This window comes from Oncorhynchus clarkii, chromosome 10 (assembly GCF_045791955.1).
Source record: "Oncorhynchus clarkii lewisi isolate Uvic-CL-2024 chromosome 10, UVic_Ocla_1.0, whole genome shotgun sequence".
Classification (NCBI taxonomy): domain Eukaryota; kingdom Metazoa; phylum Chordata; class Actinopteri; order Salmoniformes; family Salmonidae; genus Oncorhynchus; species Oncorhynchus clarkii.
Window position 1 is genome coordinate 16,039,994 of NC_092156.1, and position 19,571 is coordinate 16,059,564.

The following is a 19,571-nucleotide window of genomic DNA, read 5'->3' on the forward strand; positions in this document are numbered from 1 at the left end:
AGGGTGTTCGGGGGTTTATCGATAAGACAGATGTGGGTTTTGAGTTTGCCTCAGAGGTGCCGATTCACCAATCCCAAATCGACAACTAAGGCCCACGTACTTGAAGATCAGAAGATTTGATTGGTAGAAGCAACATGGTGAAACTTCCACCTAGCCTATTCATACGGTAAGGTGGAGCTACAGTGGCTTTAGAAAGTATTCATACCCTCGACTTATTACACATTGTGTTACAGCCGCGATTAAATATCTATTTTTTAAATCTTACCCATCTACAAACAATACCCCATAATGACAAAGTGAAAACATGTTTTTAGTAAGTGTTCGCAAAAGTATTGAAAATGAAATACAGAAATATCTAATTTACATAAATATTCACACCCCTATGTCAGTACATGTTAGAATCACCTCAGCGATTACAGCTGTGAGTCTTTCTGGGTAAGTCTCCAAGAAGCTTCACACACTTGGATTGTAAAATACATTATTCTTTTAGAAATTCTTCAAGCTGGTTGTTGATCATTGCTATACAGCCATTTTCAAGTCTGGCCATAAGTTTTCATGCTGATTTAAGTCAACACTGTAACTAGACCACTAAGGAACATTCAATGTTGTCTTGGTAAGCAACTCCAGTGTATACTGTAAATGGCCTTGTGTTTTAGGTTATTGTCCTGCTGAAAGGTGACTTTGTCTCTGTGTCAGTTGGAAGGTTTTTGCCTGTGCTTAGCTCTATTCCTTTTATATCCTAATCTTAGTCTTAACTCCCTAGTCTTAGCATACCAATAACATGATGAAGCCACCATCAAGCTTGAAAATATGAAGAGTGGAACTCAGTAATGTGTTGTGTTAGATCTGCCACAAATATAACGCTTTGTATTCATTACATAAAGTTAATTTCTTGGCAACATTTTTTGCAGTTTTACTTTAGTGCCTCATTGCAAACAGGATGCATGTTTTGGAATATTTTTTTATTCTGACAGGCTTCCTTTTCACTCTGTCATTTAGGTTAGTAATGTGGAATAACTACAATGTTGTTGATCCATCCACAGTTCTCTTATCAAAGTCATTAAACTCTTAACTGCTTTAAAAAGTAACCATTGGCCTCATGGTGAAATCCCTGAGTGGTTTCCTTCCTCTCCAGCAGCTGAGTTGGAAGCCTGTATTTTTGTAGTGACTTGGTGTATTGATACACCATTCAAAGCGTAATTAATAAATCACCGTGATCAAAGGGATATTCAAAATCTGCTTTTTTATTTTGACCCATCTACCAATAGGTACCCTTCTTTGGAAGGCATTGGAAAACATCCCTGGTCTTTGTGGTTGAAACTGTGTTTGAAATGCTCTGCTCAACTGAGGGACCTTACAGTTAACTGTATGTGTGGGGTACAGAGATGAGGTAGTCATTCAAAAATCATGCTAAACACTATTATTCCATGCAACTAATGTGACTTTTAAGCACATTTTTATTTATATAACAAAGGGATTGAATACTTAGACTAAAAACATTTCAGGTTTTAATTGATTACATTTGTAAACATAATTCTATTTTCACATTATCGGTTATTGTGTGTAGGCCAGGCCAGTGACACAATCTAAATGTAATACATTTTAAATTCAGGCTGTAACAAAATCTGTGAAAAGTCCATGGGATCTCTACAAGTGAATAATGTGTAGGGCTTAGGGGTTGATTTGGCATTGGGCCTGTATGGGAGGGGAGGTCACGCATGGATGCAGACTTTCTTGAGTGAGTGGTTTAATTCTGACAGATGCAAGATAAAACGTTACAAGATACATACTCAAAGCAAGTGACAATATAATGGTCTGCTTTCCTCTATACTCTAAGAGATACAGTATGCAGCATAATGATGTAAATATGACAATGTATGACCCAAAGAGGGCTCCTAGTAAGTATATTTTTTTGTCCATCCCTCTTAGCGGTGTGCCATTGCAGTAAAATTGACAGCTCACATGGTCCGGAACAGGTGCAGGGTAAAACGCCTCACGCTTGTCTCATCAAGGTTACGTGATGAGTGACAGGTGGGTCACATGTCTGGAAGGAACAAAAAGGAAGTTAACGGAAAGACAGGCTAAGGCACGTCTCTGTCAGCGTCAGAAATGGTACCCTATATACACAACATGACCAAAAGTATGTGGACACCTGATCGTCAAACATCTCATTCCAAAATCACGGGCATGAATATCGAGTTGTGCCCCCCTTTGCTGCTATAAATAGCCTCCACTCTTCTGTGAAGGCTTTCCTCTAGATGTGGGAACATTGCTGCGGGAAATTGCTTTCATTCAGCCACAAGAGCATTAGTGAGGTTGGGCACCGTCATGCTGAAAACTGGAAAGGGCCTTCCCCAAACTAATGCCACAAAGTTGGAAGCACAAAACAGCATAGAATGTTACTGTATGCGGAAGTGTTTAGATTTCCCCTCACTGGAACTAAGGGGCCTAGCCCGAACCAAGAAAAACAGCCTGAGAACAATTTTTCCTCTTCCACCAAACATTACAGTTAGCACTATGCATTCGGGCAGGTAGCTCGTCGGTCAGACTGCCAGATGGTGAAGCGGGATTCATCACTCCAGAGATCGCATTTCCACTGCTCCAGAGTCTAATGGCGGCGAGCTTTACACCACTCCAGCCCACACTTGGCATTGCACATGGTGTTCTTTGGCTTGTGTGCAGCTACTCGGCCATGGAAACCCTTTCCATGAAGCTCCCGATTAACAGTTGTGCCGACATTGCTTCGAGTCAGTTTGGAACTCGATAGCGAGTGTTGCAACCGAGGACAGACAATTTTTACGCATTGTGCGCTTCAGCATTCGGCAGTCCCGTTCTGTGAACTTGTATAGTCTACCACTCCGCAGCTGAGCCGTTGATGCTCTTAGACATTTCCATTTAAAATTAACAGCACTTCCAGTTGACCGTGGCAACGCTAGCAGGGCAGATATTTGACGAACTGACTTGTTGGAAAGGTGGCATCCTATGATGGTCCATTTTAAAAGACACTGAGCTCTTCAGTAAGGAGATTCTACTGCCAATGTTTGTCTATGGAGATTTCATGGCTGTGTGCTCGATTTTATACACCTGTCAGCAACGGGTGTGGCTGAAATTGCTGAACCCACTCATTTGAAGGGGTGTACACATACGTTTGAATATATAGTGTAGTGCACTATTTTTGACAGGAGCCCTATGGGATCTGGTAAAAAAGTAGTGCAACATAAAAGGAGGCTACTTCGGACGCACCCTTCTCCTTGTGAAGCCAGGTCAGATGTTTATCTTTCTTCTCCTCCTCTCTCTGACCTGCCCGGTCAGATTAGTTTGAATCCCAGAGAGCTGAAGCACGTCACACTCACACCGCATGTCCTCCAAGGCGGTGAGATTGCCCCTTCATCGATTTGTACTTGAGGAAAAGAGCGCACAGGTGTTACCTCTCCGGGGGCACGGACAGTTGAGAGAAGGAAGTGAGGGGATGAATCAGCGCCAAAGTGGCAAGAGACACACTTACTCAGGAAGAGTAAGACTCAAGAGTGTACGCACAAACTGTAAACCCACACTAGTACACAAGAGAAACACACTCACTGGCATACACAATCCCTCACATGCACACTCCTTCCCTCAAAAGCTCGCTCTTAGGCTTCTGCTGCTTCTCAAACAGACAGGCTGTGTGAAATCAAGTAAGGATTGTTCAAAGCTAGAGACTCACATAAACAGTCCCCCCAGTATACAGCCCATCATATGCATCCAACCAACCCAACCACCCTATTCCTGTCATAGTGCCCTGGTCAAAAGGAGTGCATTCCCACTAATTTATTTAACTTTACAGTTTATTTTAGGAATAAGGCCTGTTTTTCTTTTGAAGCCAGGAGGCTAGTGTCAGCTATATTTATGCCTTTACTAGACTATGGGGATATTTTATATATGAATGCTTTATATATGATCTTAAACGCTCAGTGTTTGAGATCAATTGACACTCTTTACCATGGCACTTTGAGATTTTTTTAAACTGCAAAACCCTTACGCACGACTGCACTTTGAATACCAGGGTTGGCTGGCCTTCTCTAGTCGCTCAAAGGCTAAGTCACTGGTATACTTTTATTTACAAAGCCATTTTGGGTTTATTACCTTTTTATTTGTGCATTTTTATTGTTCAGAAACGTGGTGGGTACTCTCTTCGTTCGCTTGACTTTATCCTGCTAACTGTTCCAAATGTCCGAACTGAATTTGGTAAAAGGGCTTTTATGTACTCTGCGCCATCGTCTTGGAACACCTTACAAAATACTTTTAAACTGGAAGAACTTGTCCCTATTGGTGTTTTTAAATCACTGATGAAGGATTTTGAGGCTGATTCCCTGACCTGTCAATGTTTTTAATTTGCTGTTTTATACTCTTGTGAATGCAATGGTTTTTACTAGATTACTTGTAGTTTTTCATGTTGTCTGTCTAATTTTTTTGTAATGACTTGGTGCTGTCTATCTTGGCCAGGGCGCTCTTGAAAAATATATTTTAATCTCAATGAGCCCTTCCTGGTTAAATAAAGGTGAAATAAAATAAAAAAATAACTAGGCAAGTCGGTTAAGAACAAATTCTTATTTACAATGACGGCCTACCCCAGGGCAAACCCTAACCCGAATGACACTGGGCCAATTGTGCACAGCCCTATGGGACTCCCAATCACGGCAGGTTGTGATACAGCCTTGAATCGAACCAGGGTGTCTGTAGTGACGCCTCTAGACCGCTGCGCCGCTCGGGAGCCCAAAAGGAATATAGGGTGCCTTTGGGATGTGGTGTTCATCTGCTGATTGTTTGTCTGTCCCGTATAAGAAGCCTCTGAACAGAAACGAGGACACTTGAATCAAAGTGGGGTTAGGGTTAGTGGGGCAGCCAGATACTTTGATGAGGCCTGGCAAGGTAACTCACGTCATTTCTCGTCTCCTTTTCAAAACATGGTGGTGTCCGAATACCAATACTTGTGTTCTAAAGAGTACTTTTTGATGACGCAAAACTAGAACATTTTATAGTGTGAAATGTTGAAAAAAAAGTGTCCCTTTTTCAGGACCCTCTTTCAAAGAAAATTCATAAAAATCCAAATAACTTCACAGATCTTCATAGTAAAGGGTTTAAATACTGTTTCCCATGCTTGTTCAATGAACCATAATTAAAGAACCACCTGTGGAACGGTCGTTAAGACACTAACAGCTTAGACGGTAGGCAATTAAGTTCAGTTATGAAAACTTAGGACACTAAAGAGGCCTTTCTACTGACTCTGAAAAACACCAAAGGAAAGATGCCCAGGGTCCCTGCTCATCTGTGTGAACATGCCTTAGGCATGCTGCAAGGAGGTATGAGGACTGCAGATGAGGCCAGAGCAATAAATCGCAATGTCCGTACCGTGAGACGCCTAAGACAGCCCTACAGGGAGACAGGACAGACAGCTGATCGTCCTCGCAGTGACAGACCACGTGTAGCAACAGCTGCACAGGATCGGTATATCCGAACATTACACCTGCGGGACAGGTACAGGATGGCAACAAGCACTGCCCGAGTTACACCAGGAATGCACAATCCCTCCATCAGTGTTCAGACTGTCCGCAATAGGCTGAGAGGCTGGACTGAGGGCTTGTAGGCCTGTTGTAAGGCAGGTCCTCACCAGACATCACCGGCAACATCACCTATGGGCACAAAGCCACCGTCGCTGGACCAGACAGGACTGGCAAAAGTGCTTTTCACCGACGAGTCACGGTTTTGTCTCACAAGGGGTGATGGTCGGATTTGCGTTTATTGTCAAAGAAATGAGCGTTACACCGAGGCGGGATCTATTTGGAGGTGGAAGGTCCATCATGGTCTGGGTCGGTGTGTCACAGCAGCATCGGACTGAGCTTGTGGTCATTGCAGGCAATCTCAACGCTGTGCGTTAAAGGGAAGACATCCTCCTACCGCATGTGGTATCCTTCCTGCAGGCTCATCCTGACATGACCCTCCAGCATGACAATGCCACCAGCCACACTGCTCGTTCTGTGCATGATTTCCTGCAAGACAGGAATGTCAGTGCTCTGCCATGGCCAGCGAAGTCCATGAGGAGATGCACTGCAGTACTAATGCAGCTGGTGGCCATACGCAGTTGACAGTGAGGACGTTTCTTTTTTGGCCGTGTTCAGTATGCTTAACATGCCAGGATGTCATCCTCATTTAGGCTTATCGTCTAGTAGAATTTGCTGCACATGATTGAAGATATTTTTTGAACACTGTTTTTTCTAAACAGTAGGTTAAATAGTATATAGTACTATAAGTAGAGTACACTAAATACATTTTAAAAAGTATTAGTCATTTAGCAGACGCTTTTATGCAGAGCGACTTACAGGAGCAATTAGAGTTAGGCGCTTTGCTCAAGGGCACAGACATTTTTCACCTACTTGGCCCAGGGATTAAAACCAGCAACCCTTTGGTTACTGGCCCAATGCTCTTAACCGGTAACCTACCTGCCGCAGTGAACAAAGCATTTATTTATTGTGTTATTTGTTCTATATTTCTCTCTACATTGCTGGGAAGGGCCCGTAAGTAGTCCCGGAGAAGGAGGGAGGTAAGGTTAGAGGAACACTATAATAAGACAGGCCATTAACTCCACTTAGCAAAGCACACACACAGATCAACCATTGGGAAATGCATTTGGTTACATTTCAAATTCGCACAGAATTTGTTCAAGACAAGTTGTGTTTCAAATATTGCTATGATGATCATACTTTCAGCCTACTGACAGTTCCTGAATAATTATCTAGCCCAAAGAGGAAGCAGCTGGATGTTAAGAGTTGGTTGGTGTGTAACCTACGGTGTAGCTTAAGAGGTGTCACGTCGCTGTACAGAGTGCTGGAAGTCTTGCCTTAAAGCAGAGTGTTATCTTAATCCCAATAAAAGCCCTTTGAGACACATGCAGAAAATAACACGGTGGAGATTGGGAGTTGACAATCATATGCCATCGCTCTGAACCTCGGCAGAAATGCGTTACTGGCCATGGTCATTCGCTCGATGATACTGTTGTTTACTGAAGTCTTGACATTTTTTGATGTGTTGTTTTTCATAAAGTAAAGAGCATGGAAACCCTGTCTCAAGTAGTATTTTACAAACAAACACACCCACCCTTCAACAATTGCAAGCTAAAATGCACAAAGATCAAATGACCTTTGAAAACCTTCAGATACGAAAAGTAGTAGACAACACTTTGCTCTTCAATTGAACCGAGAAGATCTGGCTAAAACAAGGGCTACGCTCAGATAGAAATACATTGTGTAAAGAATGAGTGGCTCTGCTCTGACAAGGAATCGGTTCAACTCTATTCATAGCATTTCTATCTGCAATGTTATATGTTGCACCCTTCTAAACAAGACCCCGTTGTCACCTCAGGGGCTTAGGTTAACCATCAGTTGTGTGTTTTGTGGTCAGTCTAAGCAGTTTTTCCAGTCACCAGGGTGACATTTCCCTTAGGTTCAGATCTAGGATTAGCTTCCCTTGCCCAATTCTAAATTTACACAAGTGGGTAAAATGACCCAATTTGACTCAAGATCAGTGTCTAGAGGAAAAGTCACCCTACACCAACTGGCATAGTCAGACAATGACTGAGTGGATAGACAGTACACACTACTGTCTATTTGTGTGTCGGATTTCTTAATATTGGTATCCCTTATATAAGCACAAACTGCCATCTAGTGTTAGAATCAGTACATCAAATTTAGACATGCCAGAAATTTGCACAAGATGGTTCAAAGAAAATTGAGTTTATTGTTTCTGGTATAATCTGATAAAATATGAAAATGATGAATCAATCCCAGATAATATTGGCAACAGAACTGAAAGGACACATTTTAGATGTGATTTTGTCAAACGGCTAAAATCCCCATAAAAAGCCAAAACAAGTGCAAAGCAGCTTTTTTCCAAACAAGGAAATGTCCACGTTGAACCTAGAAACCAAGATGCCTTTGCAGCCAAATGCAAATAGGAACTAAAAACGGATTGAGGAAAGACAGGTGTGAATAAGAAAACGATGATCACAGTTTTCTTGGCAGACTGGAGATTAATTCAGTTCAAATTCAGCGGTGCAAGTTGTATTTATTTTCAGAATCTAAAACCTTGTCTGCGCAAAAATGGCACCCTATTCCCCATGTCGTGCACTACTTTTGACAAGGAATTAGGGTGCCATTTGGGACTCAGGCAATACCTCTTACTCCATCTCTTAACCTCAACACCCACCTTGGAACCCCCTCAAACACTTTTGTTGCTTTCGCAATTTTGCAATATCTTGCGCTTCTTTTCCTCTGTTTGCGATTTGAAAACATGTGCTCTGTAGAAGTGCAGTTCCTTGATGCTCTCCTGAATATCGCCCAGTGCTCTAGAAAGGGAAAGACGATTACAAGATGGCACTTTATAACTCATACACAATCTGTATAATCATTTTAAGCGGTTCTATTTTGGGTATATTCTCCATGACTTCTAACTCTACACTGTATGTACACACAGATGTATACATAGAGAATATTCAGTACCAGTCAAAAGTTGACACCTACACATTCAAAGTGTTTTTACTATTTTCTACATTGTATAATAATAGTGAAGACATCAAAACTATGAAATAGACATGGATTCATGTAGTACCAAAAAGTGTTTGTTTGAGATTCTTCCAAGTAGCCACCCTTTGCCTTGATGTCTAGTTAAATAAAAGTTCAAACATTTGAAAAGACAGCTTTGTACAATTGGCATTCTCTCAACCAGCTTCATGAGATAGTCACCTGGAATGCATTTCAATTAACAGGTGTGCTTTGTTAAGTGAATTTGTGGAATTTCTTTCCTTCTTAATGCAATTGAGCCAATCAGTTGTGTTGTGAAAAGGTAGGGGGTGGTATACAGATGATAGCCATATTTGGTAAAAGACCAAGTACATATTATGGCAAGAACAGCAAAAAGAAACAGCCCATAATTACTTACAGACATGAAGGCTCAGTCAATGCAGAACATTTCAAGAACTTTTAAAGTTTCTCCAAGTGCAGTCGCAAAAACCAAGTGCTATGATGAAACTAGCTCTCATGAGGACTGCCACAGGAAAGGAAGACCTAAAGCCTCTAAAACTGTTAAACTGATGTCTGTGAGTATAACAGAACTGATATGGCAGGCAAAACCCAGAGGACAAACCATCCCAACACTATTTACAATGGCTATCACTTTTATTATAAGGCGAAGTCCTCCCAGATTGCAGTTCCTTGGGCTTCCACTAGATGTCAAGTCTTTAGAGTTTCAGGCTGGTTTTTAGAAAAATGAGCCAGAAATTGTAGTTTTTCTAGGTGGCTCCCATTTTGGCTGTAGTGGTTTCCAAGCGCGTGGAGGAGAGCGCGGTCTTTGGTATTTTTCTCCGGTAAAGATTAACGATTCTCCTTCTTAAATTGTATTGTTTATTTACATATTAGGGTACCTGAGGTTTGATTATAAACATTGTTTGACTTGTTTGGAAAAGTTTATTAGTAATGTTTGGGATTCATTTTTTCATGCATTTTGATGGGAGGGAAACTGGGTGGATTATTGACTGAAGCGTGCCAGCTAAACTGAGTTTTTATGGATATAAAGAAGGACATTATCGAACAAAATGATGATTTGTGATGTAACTGGGACCTTTTGGAGTGCCAACAGAAGAAGATCAAAGGTAAGGCATTTATTACATCGCTATTTCTGACTTTCGTGTCGCACCTGCCTGGTTGAAATATGTTTTTCATGTGTTTGTATGCGGGGGCGCTGTCCTCAGATAGTCACATGGTTTGCTTTCGCTGTAAAGCATTTTTTAAATCTGACACCGCGGCTGGATTAACAAGAAATTAAGCTTTATTTTGATCTATTACACTTGTGATTTTATGAAAGTTAAATATTTATAATACTGTAGTTTCAATTTCGCCAGATGTTGTCGAGGTGTCCCGCTAGCGGCACGCCTTTCCCAATATTATTAACCGACTTGCCTAGTTAAACGAAAGGTAAAAATAGAAATGTATATTTATATAAATTAAGACACCATTGTCAAAATTATCAGTTTCTCTTGTTTTACTATTTATTTTCAGATGTGTTTGGGTAAAATGAACATTTTTGTTTTATTCTATAAACTACTGACTACTAACCCTAATAAGTTCATATTCATTTTTAAACACAATACTAATATTTGAACTTAGGAAGAGTTCAGAAATCAATATTTGGTGGAATGACCCTGACTGTCAATCACAACTTTCACACGTCTTGGCACGCCCTCCACCAGTCTTTCACATTGATGTTGGGTGACTTTATGCCACTCCTGGCGCATTTGTTTGATGGCTTGTGACCCATACATCTTCTTGATCACATTCCAGAGGTTTTTGGCATGGAGCATTGTCCCGCTGGAAAAAACAAACCTCAGTTGGGGAACTTTGTCAGAGCAGAAGGAAGCAAGTTTTCTTCCAGGACAACCTTGTACGTGGCTTGATTCATTCATTTATTTGGAATAAATCTTGTCAGTAGTTCATAGAATAAAACAAAAATTTTACACAAAAACATACCTATAAATAGTAAAACCAGAGAAAATTATAATTTTGCAACTCTTCCTAGAAGGCCATCATCGCCTCTTCACTGTTGACGTTGATGCTGGTGTTTTGCAGGTACTGTCATTTAGGTTACTAGTATGGAGTAACTACAATGTTGTTTTGAAACTCTGCCTAGAAGGCCAGCATCCCGGAATCGCCTCTTCACTGTTGACGTTGATGCTGGTGTTTTGCAGGTACTGTCATTTAGGTTACTAGTATGGAGTAACTACAATGTTGTTTTGAAACTCTGCCTAGAAGGCCAGCATCCCGGAATCGCCTCTTCACTGTTGACGTTGATGTTTTGCAGGTACTGTCATTTAGGTTACTAGTATGGAGTAACTACAATGTTGTTGATCCATCCGCAGTTTCTAATCATAGGCATTAGTCTGCAACCGTCTTAAAATCACAATTAGCCTCATGGTGATCAAGCCTCAATTTCCTTCCTCTCCATTAGGAAAGATGCCTGGATCTTTGTAGTGACTGGGTGTATTGATACACCATCCAAAGTGTACTAACTTCACCATTCAACTTGTTAAGCAAATGTTTACTCCTGAACTTATTTAGTTCTGCCATAACAAAGGGGTTGAATACTTACTAACAAGACATTTTAGCTTTTCATTTTTAATAAATAAAAAAGTCTAAAAGCATAATTCCATTGACATTATGGGGTAGTGTGTGTAGGCCAGTGACAACACATCTCAATGTCATCCATTTTCAATTCAGGCTGTAAGACAACAAAATATGAAAAAAGTCCAGGGGTGTGAATACTTTCCTGAAGGCACTGTATTTAAGGGTATTTTATAAATGTATTGACAGTTCTGAAAAAAAAGAGCGGGATACAGGCAGGTCGGAAAAACAATGGAAAGGATGGGCATGGGAATCGAACCTCAGTCCCCATTTGGGAGATTCATACAACAGTAACACTTCTATGCATCAATATCTACTTGATCCAATGCTCTTACTGGACTGTTCACTTTACGTATAACATGGCACAGCTCATAGACATCTGTCAAAGGCCAGACATTTCGAACATGACCATGGTACTTTGAGCTTGACTCTTAAAACACTTCTGTCAGACTTGCCTGTGAGACGCTTTCTTCTGTGGTGCGAGCTTGTATTCTTCTGGAAACCACCGTCTTGAGTAGCGGGACACATACACAAATTAAACTCTGCTCCTTCTCAGAAATGACATCACATAACAGCAATATTTGTCTGTTTGAAGACACTGTTGTTTCATACATTTATGAAGTAAGGCATTGAACAGGTAATTTGCCTTTAGAAAGTTAAATTGAACCACGTACAAGGAAGTTGCTAAGTAGAAGAGAATCTGCTAAATTAACAAAATGCATGAAAGTGCATGAATACCACAGTTCACATCAAGGCACGTGAAAATTGATAAATAGCCATTAAAGGAATAGTTCACTATTTTACAACTTGATGTTAGATGGTTTCTCACCCTGAAAGTAGTCTATGGGCTGGGAGAACCTGTAGTTCATGGTTCAGCTCTCTTTAAACAGCCATTACAAACTTCAGCTAACTTTAGCTAACTTAAGGCCTGTTCTCTATCCATCTGAGTTGACTGAGCCAGAGACACATTGGACTGACCACTCTCCCTGAAGACATACTGACTGACTTGGGTAAATAGGTGAAGTACCTATGCCTTATCGACACACACACACACACACACCTGCAGAGCTCCTTGATCGTGCTCACGTCGATGATCCTGTAGTGGAGATGGTGCATGAACTGAGGCATGTACTTGTCCAGGAACTTCTTGTCAGCATGCACAGAGTTCCCTGCAGGGAAAAAGAACGCATCAGTCATTCAGTTTTGGATGTGCCGAAAGTGCTACAATGCTTCCTCAGCAAGAAAAATGTATATTTTCCACTCAGTGGCATAGGAGGACCTTTGCATGGCAAAAGATAAGTAAAATTTTGCAAAGTGACAAAATAAAATGGTAACAGTGTTAAAAACATTCTAAACAAGGTGGTACCAAAAACACCTTGTCCTGGAACTGTTTGTGCTCCTGCCAACTCCATTGCTTATTGTTAAGTCAAACATGTTTGGCATGACAACGAGTGACAAAGAGTCTGCATGATAACCCAAACAGATCTGGCACCCAGGGAAACTCCCCGTTTCACCCTGTTTTCAGAGTGTTTTCTACTGAATACGACCCAGGTGTGACAGTGTTTTAATGACGGTATTCTCTACGTTTATAGTCCAGTGAAGAAAGAGGACCACTCACCTGCAAGGGGACAGTGGCCAGGTGGGGTGTGCTGTCTGATGAAAGAGAGGAACTCGTACTCAGCCTGCTGCAGTGAGATCTTACTGTCCCTCACTGCCTGTGTCAACCCAGACTGGGAAACAGAATGCACAGGGTAAGTATACACTATTAAAACCCAAAAAATTGTTTTTTTCTGAATCCGAAAAAGTGGAATAGGCTTTGCAGTGCTCATTATTTTTCAGCTTCAGACCAATGCCTATTCTCATCTTTTAATGGTTTTTACACCGGAAGGTGATTATGCAACATTATTATAGAACATTATAAAATAGCTTAACACATGCTCTCCTTGTGAACCCTACAAAGTTGTGCATTTTATTTATTGATAAGATCCCAGCTCATAATCCTACTGATCATTGCTCAAAGCAAATTGAGAGCAAGGAAACAAAGACTGAAGCAAATATTTACTAGGCAATTTAATACACAATGTAGCTGGCTAGATGACAGCGTAAAATATGGATGAGCTGTTCTCAATGGAAGGGTTCTGAAATATTATCTTGCTTGAGAGTCAGAGCTGAGCCGTATCCACAAAGCGTCTAAGAGTAGACAACTGGTCATAAGTGCTGAGCATAGTGACAACAATCTAGACCAGGGCTTAAAATGAACACCTACGGGTAGATTTTGACATCGGTGGGTGTCAGGGTTCCACATGCATTTCAGAATAAAAATAGTCAAGTATGATTAAATGTATAGTAAAATAAATGCTGCAGCAGCTGTTTAAAAAGGTATTTCTGCCGTTTTGTTTCATAGCTGGTAAATGAATCGCACAAAGTCAAATAACTACGAATCCTGTAGCCTATTCCAACTCGCGCTGCAACACTGCCTGGCTGGGGGCTGTGCGCACGCGAAGAGCTGAGCGAAATAATCATTTTTAGAAGCACTGCGCACAGGCATGAAATTGGTTTAATTTACTTGAAACGAAGGTCTACTGTGAGACTCTGTCCTTGTGTTTCTTGGCTATTTACATTGTTTTGTTCACAAGCTAGGTTGTTTTTCTATGTTTGCGCATCAACTATTAGGGAAGACAACAACGCTTCTACTAGTCAGACTTAATCACATTGGCACAAATCCGACTACAGTCACATTACTGGAGTAGTGAAAATGTGTCTCATGTGTGATATTTTAGTTTAAAAAACTCAAGTCAACAAAAAATGAAATTAAACAATATACCACGACTTCTTACTAGTAATACATTTACTGTTTTAGAAACATTACAAAGCATGCTCATCCGTTTTTTGTTTTGTTAGAGGCAAAAAAGAAAATGTGGCTTGTAAAAAATCTGAGTGGCTATTTGGAAAGGCACACACCTGTCTATTATATAAGGTACCACAGTTGACAGCGCATGTCAGAGCAAAAACCAAGCCATGATGTTGAAGGAATTGTCCGTGGAGCTCCGAGACAGGATTGTGTTGAGGATAGATCTGGGGAAGGGTAACAAAAAAATGTCTGCAGCATTGAAGGCCCCCAAGAACATGGTGGCCTCCATCATTCTTAAAATGGAAGCAGTTTGGAACCACCAAGGCTCTTCCGAGCTGGCCGCCCAGACAAACTGAGCAATCGGGGGAGTAAGGCATTGGTCCGGGAACTGACCAAGAACCTGATAGTCAATCTGTCTTTGCAGCACTCCACTAAATCAGGCCTTTATGGTAGAGTGGCCAGACGGAAGCCACTCCTCAGTAAAAAAATAGGCACATGACAGCCCGCTTGGAGTTTGCCACACGGCACCTAAAGTCTCTCAGACCATGAGAAACAAGATTCTCTGGTCTGATGAAACCAAGATTTTAACTCTTTGGTCTGAATGACAAGCGTCACTTCTGGAGGAATCATGGCACCACCCCTACGGTGAAGCATGGTGGTGGTAGTATCATGCTGTGGGGATGTTTTTCAGCAGTAGGTACTGGGAGACTAGTCAGGATCGAGGGAAAGATGAACAAAGCAAAGTACAGGGAGATCCTTGCTCCAGAGCACTCGGGACCTCAGACTGGGACAACGGTTCACCTTCCAACAGGACAACGACCCTAAGCACACAGCCAAGACAAAACAGGAGTGATTTCAGGACATGTCTGAATGTGTTTGAGTGGCCCAGCCAGAGGCCGCACTCAAACATCTCTGGAGAAAAGTCAAGGGGACTGCATACTTTCCAAATGCACTTTTTCAAATGGATTAAATTAAATGTATTACTCATCTACACACAATACAGGTATTGTGGTTGTTGGCACTAAGATAATGTCACAAAGTAAAGACTTATGGAACACAATTTATTACAGTTGAAGTCAGAAGTTTACATACACCTTAGACAACTACATTTAAACCGAGTTTTTCACAATTCCTGACATTTAATCCTAGTAAAAATTCCCTGTCTTAGGTCAGTTAGGATCACCACTTTATTTTAATAACGTGAAGTAGTAGTAGAGAGAATGATTTATTTCAGCTTTCATTTCTTTCATCACATTCCCAGTGGGTCAGAAGTTTACATACACTCAATTAGTATTTGGTAGCATTGCCTTTAAATTGTTTAACTTCGGTCAAATGTTTTGGGTAGCCTTCTACAAGCTTCCCACAATAAGTTGGGTGAATTTTGGCCCATTCCTCCTGACAGGGCTGGTGTAACTGAGTCAGGTTTGTAGTCCTCCTTGCTTGCACACGCTTTTTCAGTTCTGCCCACAAATTTTCTATGGGATTGAGGTCAGGGCCACTCCAATTCCTTGACTGTTGTTCCTTAAGCCATTTTGCCACAACTTTGGAAGTATGCTTGGGGTCATTGTCCATTTGGACCAAGCTTTAACTTCTTGACTGATGTCTTGAGATGTTGCTTCAACATATCCACATAATTTGTCTTCCTCATGATGCCATCTATTTTGTGAAGTGCAACAGTCCCACCTGCAGCAAAGCAACCCCACAACATGATGCTGCCACCACCGTGCTTCATGTTTGGGAAGGTGTTTTTCAGCTTGCACGCCTCCCCGTTTTTCCTCCAAACATAACGATGGTCATTATGGCCAAACAGTTCTCTTTTTGTTTCATCAGACCAGAGGACAATTCTCCAAAAAGTACTATCTTTGTCCCCATGTGCAGTTGCAAACCGTAGTCTGGCTTTTTTAATGGCGGTTTTGGAACAGTGGCTTCTTCCTTGCTGAGCGGCCTTTCAGGTTATGTCGATATAGGACTCATTTTACTGTGGATATAGATACTTTGTACCTGTTTCCTCCAGCATCTTCACAAGGTCCTTTGCTGTTGTTCTGGGATTGATTTTCACTTTTCGCACCAAAGTAAGTTCATCTCTAGGAGACAGAACACGGACGTGGTACCTTCAGGCGTTTGGAAATTGCTCCCAAGGATGAACCAGACTTGTGGAGGTCTACAATTTTCTTTGAGGTCTTGGATGATGTTATTTAGATTTTCCCATGATGTCAAGCAAAGAGGCACCGAGTTGGAAGGTAGGCCTTGAAATACAGTACACCTCCAATTGATGTCAATTAGCCTATCAGAAGCTTCTAAAGCCAAGACAACATTTTCTGAAATTTTCCAAGCGGTTGAAAGGCACAGTCAACTCAGTGTATGTAAACTTCTGACCCACTGGAATTGTGATACAGTGAATTATAAGTGAAATAATCTGTCTGTAAACAATTGTTGGAAAAATTACTTGTGTCATGCACAAAGTAGATGTCCTAACCGACTTGCCAAAACTATAGTTTGTTAACAAGACATTTGCGGAGTGGTTAAAAAACGAGTTAATGACTCAAACCTAAGTGTATGTAAACTTCCAACTTCAACTGTATGTTCAATATGAATGTGTTAACTATTCAGCTTGCTTGGTTTATGTATTGAATAATTAAACTGATTACTTTTGAATTAGGAGACTTACTTGTGCTGGTGCAGCATCTTGTTCATTAAGCAAAACGCATCTGACCATTTTAGTCTGTCTGAGACAACTTGCAATGAGGTGGCATAGGCAGTCTCAATTCTCCATCTTTCTCCATTCGCTTGCAAACTTTCTAACATGGATTTTTACAGTGGTGCTAATTTCTTCCAGCCAACATTTACACCAATGCTATGCTTTGAAATCCATGACAAGGGAGTGTCAAAGTTCACATTTCAGGAAAAGGGTAGAGGATCGGGACCTAGACAAAGTTCCACAAGTTATGCTTACATTGCCATGATGTTCTTTACACCAGTTGTCCATCCCATCCAGCAGTTCGCCGGTTGTGTTGATTATCAAATTGGGACCCTGTCAACATAACTTTCACGTCATTCTTCACATAATGTACAGAGGAATTAAATGCAACCAATTGAATGACAGTCTAGCATCCCAAATGGCACCCTATTCCCTGTGTAGTGCACTACTTTTGACCAGGGCCCTTAAGGCTCTGGTCAAACATAGACCACTAAGTAGACAATAGGAATTTGGGTGGCAGCCAGAATTACCTCAGCTAAAACATTTAATTCTGAATCTGTTATGAGGCACGCCATCTCAATGATCTGGTCCTTCTCTATGTCCAGTCCTGTCATCTGAAAAAAAAATGTACACAATAAGAGAAAATGGTGTAAGTCTATTGTAGCTAATATGCATAAAGATGACATTCCCATTCAAAATGCTATGCTATAGTAAACAACTACATCACCGAAAATGCACCATCATTCCGCTCTGGCCTTTTCTTGCTTTCCATAACATACAAGAGAATCATGAGACGTTTAAAATTAAAAAGCTAACGTAAACATTCAAACGAGGCTACAAAGAAAACGAATAAGACTGTAGCCACTGTGTTGACTTCAAAATCGGGGGTGTGAACTAGGTTTCTATTCAAGCGTTGATCGACATGGTAATGGCTCTATAGTATTGGAGAAAAGTTGAAAAAAACAGACCCTCGGTTACATTGTGACGTGTCATGTCATAACGTACAGCACGCATAAAGCAACTATTTCTGTCTTACAATCTCTCTCCATCAGGTGTAGCACTTCTCCCATCCGTTAAAAACAAGAAATGGACAGCGATAAGGTGATAAGTTGGACAGAACGAGTGAAAAAAAGTAGTTTTCCCACACAACATCTCTCCTTCTCACTATCACGCATTAGTTTCGCTTCCCCACCTGCCATTTTTTTAAAGACCCGACGGGGCTCATTGCCTGCTTGAATTATACAGAAACTGGCAGCGTTTAGGTCATGTCATTTATTTTGTTGTAAAGGGGAGAAATTGTGCTTTACAATGGTATTGAAATTACAGTTGATCTGGAATACGTTTTGGGGCGCTAAAATAAGGTCAATTGTACGGAGCAAGGAGATGTACAACAGTGAGTGAGTTTACGTTAGATACTAACGTTAATCACGACACTTAAAATGGCACGCATGTTTAGCTAGTTAGATACAGTACAGCATTTGAATCTCAGCCTTCGAAAACCATCACACTGACAAAATAATGACTAGGTTGACAGGTCACTGCAGTGGGAGTGATGGATTAGTGGCAAAACGCATGTATAACTGATTTAGTAATTTGCTAGCTAATAAAGACTAACTATGACGTCTGCAAAAATTATTATATGAGAGAAGCAGACATTTGATGTGGACTAGCTAAAAAGCTAACACCATGGTGTTAATTATACTAACACTAGTTAGGTATCCATAGATGGCTGGCTAGCTATCAAAAGTTGTTAGCCGCAAATTACCTCATTACAGTTGTCAATGTCAGGCCAAGTTCTATCTGAACAGCTAGCTAACGTTAGTATGTTTTTGTTTAGCTAACTTAGCTATAGCCTACCTAACAGCTAACAGCTGTTAGCTAACTACCAGTAATGAACAAACCCGTTGCAACTGCTAGCTTCTAGCTAGCAAGGCACGTTAACGTTACCTCCAAGTCCACCCACACCATCCTCTGCCTCATGCCAGGGTCTGACCGCGAAGATGACATTTTCTTGCGGTATGTGGAGATATTATGTACAAAAATATTCAGCCCGGTCCGTCTTGGCGCTAGGCCTTTCCTCTGCTCAGAAATAGCGCAGTTCAGACTTGTGCTTGACTGCAAAAATAAATGTCGACTTGCTGAAAACCTTTGACTGCTGCTTGGGCGAAGAGTAGGAAAATTCGCAAACTTGCAAAGAAGTTTCGAGCTGAAAGACCACGCTGATGCTCGAGTGCACAAGAACGCCGGCATCCTGGATCAACTTCCGATAAAAACTGTCGTTAAACTGTCGTAAAACAATTGCGTCAGCAACATCTCAAGCGTGTATGGAATGTTGTTGCCAAGCATTCCTACTTCTTAGATGTAGAAAGTATTTTCATGTCCAGCAACTGCACCGATTTAAATAAGCAAATAATCGGGTATTTATCTATTGTTTGTACTGAATGGTTGTATATCGAAGCAATGGCATTGTTTGAGAGAGGTGGGTGCTGCTCGACGTGTTGTGTAGAACTTGTAATAACTTGTCTTATTGTGCCCCAGATTGTGACATTACACTCCCTTTCTCCCACTACCCACAACTCCCATTCAAAACGAAAGAACATGACAATATTGTGCAAGAAAAACAAGTAATTACAAGCAATCAATATGCACAAGGGGAAATAGTTTGTAACAAGAGGGAACACTGTACATGTGAAATAAATGTATATTGTTGTGTTATGTATGTTTTTTCCTAAACTGAGTTGAATGTGATTTAAGAAAATTACATGAATTGCTCAATATGTATTGTATATAAAATACGTATATGTATATGTACAACACT

General features: G+C 41.0%; 1 protein-coding gene across 5 annotated transcripts; it reads right to left on the reverse strand.

The window, feature by feature from the left end:
* Window positions 1-1,439: 1,439 nt before the first annotated feature.
* LOC139418059 (small fragment nuclease) lies at window positions 1,440-19,039 on the reverse strand. 5 transcript variants are annotated; one of them, XM_071167220.1, is made up of 8 exons: window positions 18,701-19,028; window positions 17,284-17,367; window positions 17,009-17,086; window positions 12,823-12,934; window positions 12,265-12,373; window positions 11,660-11,713; window positions 8,239-8,377; window positions 1,440-2,044 (listed from the first exon to the last, which is right to left on the reverse strand). In XM_071167220.1, the coding sequence occupies exons 1-7, from the start codon at window positions 19,001-19,003 to the stop codon at window positions 8,251-8,253; spliced, it is 867 nt and encodes a 288-aa protein (XP_071023321.1). In that variant the 5' UTR covers window positions 19,004-19,028; the 3' UTR covers window positions 1,440-2,044; window positions 8,239-8,250. The 5 variants fall into 5 exon arrangements, with proteins under 5 accessions (XP_071023321.1, XP_071023318.1, XP_071023319.1 ...); XM_071167217.1 differs by having other exon boundaries at window positions 1,895-2,044; window positions 12,269-12,373; XM_071167219.1 differs by lacking the exon at window positions 1,440-2,044 and adding an exon at window positions 7,751-8,140 and having other exon boundaries at window positions 8,207-8,377; window positions 18,701-19,031.
* Between the last annotated feature and the right edge of the window lie 532 nt (window positions 19,040-19,571).